The sequence below is a fragment of the Triticum aestivum genome, unplaced genomic scaffold, assembly GCF_018294505.1.
Source record: "Triticum aestivum cultivar Chinese Spring unplaced genomic scaffold, IWGSC CS RefSeq v2.1 scaffold42034, whole genome shotgun sequence".
NCBI classification, from domain to species: Eukaryota; Viridiplantae; Streptophyta; class Magnoliopsida; order Poales; family Poaceae; genus Triticum; species Triticum aestivum.
In genome coordinates this window covers 1-1,988 of record NW_025232046.1, presented here as the reverse complement: position 1 = coordinate 1,988, position 1,988 = coordinate 1, and the positions used below count along the sequence as shown (strand labels likewise).

Here is a 1,988-nt window from a genome sequence, read left to right as displayed (position 1 = left end):
TTGACCTGGTTAAAATCGGGTAAGCCAGTTCCAGATGGAGGCCTCAATTGAATGCGGGGTCTTTAGAACTAGGGAGGGGTTTTTTTTTTTGAAAACCCCATTTTCCCCTTTATTCAGTCAATAGAGTAGCATCGTTTACAACCAAGGGAACCACCTCATTTGGAGGAGAATCCATCCAGATACTTGGGGGAGAGTACTTAGCTAGCCTAGCTAGTTCATAAGCGACCTGGTTGCTCTCCCTATTACAGTGATCATACACAACGTGATTAAAATCTAATGACATATAATAACAGTCATCGAAAATGGCACTTGCAACTAAGCTAGAAGTACCATCTTTCAAGGCCGAGACCACTTTCACATTATCTGACATCCCTTCTAATTTACTGCACCCCACCACCTTAGCAAGATTTAATCCAAAGCTGACTGCAATTGCTTCAGCCGAAAATGGATCATAACAGAGACTCAACTGTTCATTTGTTGCTGCCACAAATTTGCCCCCTTTTTTTTGCGGGGAGCCACAAATTTTCCCTTGTGGTCCCGGAGGACAGCACCGACCGTTCCTTCTAAGAGATCATTATCAAAGCCGGCATCCATGTTAAGCTTCATGTAGCCTGCTCTTGGTCTAGTCCAGGTTGCAGCTTGCACCTTTGCCTTGGGTTTACAAGCGGTCACAAAGTTGGCTACAAGGGCCCTCACAGCTAACTGAATTTGGGCAGCATTCTGGGTCTGATCTCCATGGGTAAGCTTTCTTCGCTCAAACCATAAGTACCATGTCGTGATAGAGGATAGTTGAGACCGTAGGTGCGCATTGAATAAGCGTCTTTTGAGATACCAATTTTTTTCCTAGAGGGAACTTGATCTCAGTACGTTGCCTTGATGCTAATAATAATATCGGGAACCCTCTTTTTGAGGGTTGTTGTTTGCAAAAAAAAAAGTGGAGATGGGGGACAAATGTATGTGAGTGTACATATTGTGATTTTTTAGGAGAGATATAGGAAGCATATATGTATTTCTGCATATATATGTATGTATATATATATATATAATAAAAGGAAAAAAGAACTCATCAAAAGTTCTCACTGGACCCCGCTAAAAAAAGGAAGAAGGAATTGGACCTTTGGTCGGTGAGTGGGTCTCATTCTCATAGATGGGCTGGGCCTGCTGGCCATGCTACAATATACTGCGCGGCCCCCTTCGGCTGGAAGATAGAGACAGAGCACAAAGCGTCGTCTTCTTCTCCTCGGCGGCGGCGGCGAAAGGCGAACGAGCGAGGAACCCTAACCCTAACCCTAACCAGTTCCGATCCGCAAGGTAGGGTAGGCTCCCATACATGACCTCTAATCACTAGTTCCTTTCCTAATCCGTTGCTTGATCTCTCGAGTCTTGGGTGATTGATCTGCAGGCCTGCGTCGATGGCGGCTTCCCTCCGCGCGGCGGCGACGAGGATGCTGCGCCCGGCGGTGCTTCCAGGGGAGGGGCGTCGCCTGCTCGTCCACACCCAGCAGGTATCTTATCCGGCTAGATCTGTGGCCCGACGTCTGATTGTTGCTCTCATTACATTGGGGTGGCGGTCCTCCCTTCTTCTTTCCAAACTGATTTCACAGGGATGCACGGGTGGTATCCGTTTGGATTCATTTCCATTGATAGATGATTAACTGCCTAGCATGAAAGCCTTGGTATTTTGGTGGTCTCCAACTAGTTCATACTTTGCTGTGCCATTGGTAGATGATCCACTGCCTGGCATGAATGCTTTTTTGATATTTTTTTGGTAAAATTTGGCATCGTTTGGCCTCCGCTGAGTTTTACATTTTGCTGTGCCATTGGTAGATGATCCACTGCCTGGCATGATTGCCCTTGATATGTCAGTAATATCGACATCTTTTTGTCTCCCAACTAGTTTTATGTTTTGCTAGTTCCATTAGTAGATGATCCACTTACTGGCATGAATGCTTTTTTTTTTTGATATTTCGGTAAAATGGACATGATTT

General features: G+C 45.5%; 1 protein-coding gene across 1 annotated transcript; it reads left to right on the top strand.

Moving 5' to 3' along the window:
- The first annotated feature begins 1,132 nt into the window (after positions 1–1,132).
- LOC123175891 (uncharacterized) lies at positions 1,133–1,965 on the top strand. Its single transcript, XM_044590368.1, has 2 exons — positions 1,133–1,311; positions 1,403–1,965. Exons 1-2 carry the CDS (start codon positions 1,148–1,150, stop codon positions 1,653–1,655), a joined length of 417 nt encoding a protein of 138 aa, XP_044446303.1. The 5' UTR covers positions 1,133–1,147; the 3' UTR covers positions 1,656–1,965.
- Positions 1,966–1,988: the final 23 nt, after the last annotated feature.

What these genes read in the sequence shown, in the direction of transcription:
- LOC123175891 (XM_044590368.1), top strand. Translation starts at nt 1,148, where the DNA reads ATGGGCTGGGCCTGCTGGCCATGCTACAATATACTGCGCGGCCCCCTT. An exon ending in AACCAGTTCCGATCCGCAAG is followed by an intron (nt 1,312 to 1,402) that starts GTAGGGTAGGCT and finishes ATTGATCTGCAG; the next exon opens with GCCTGCGTCGATGGCGGCTT.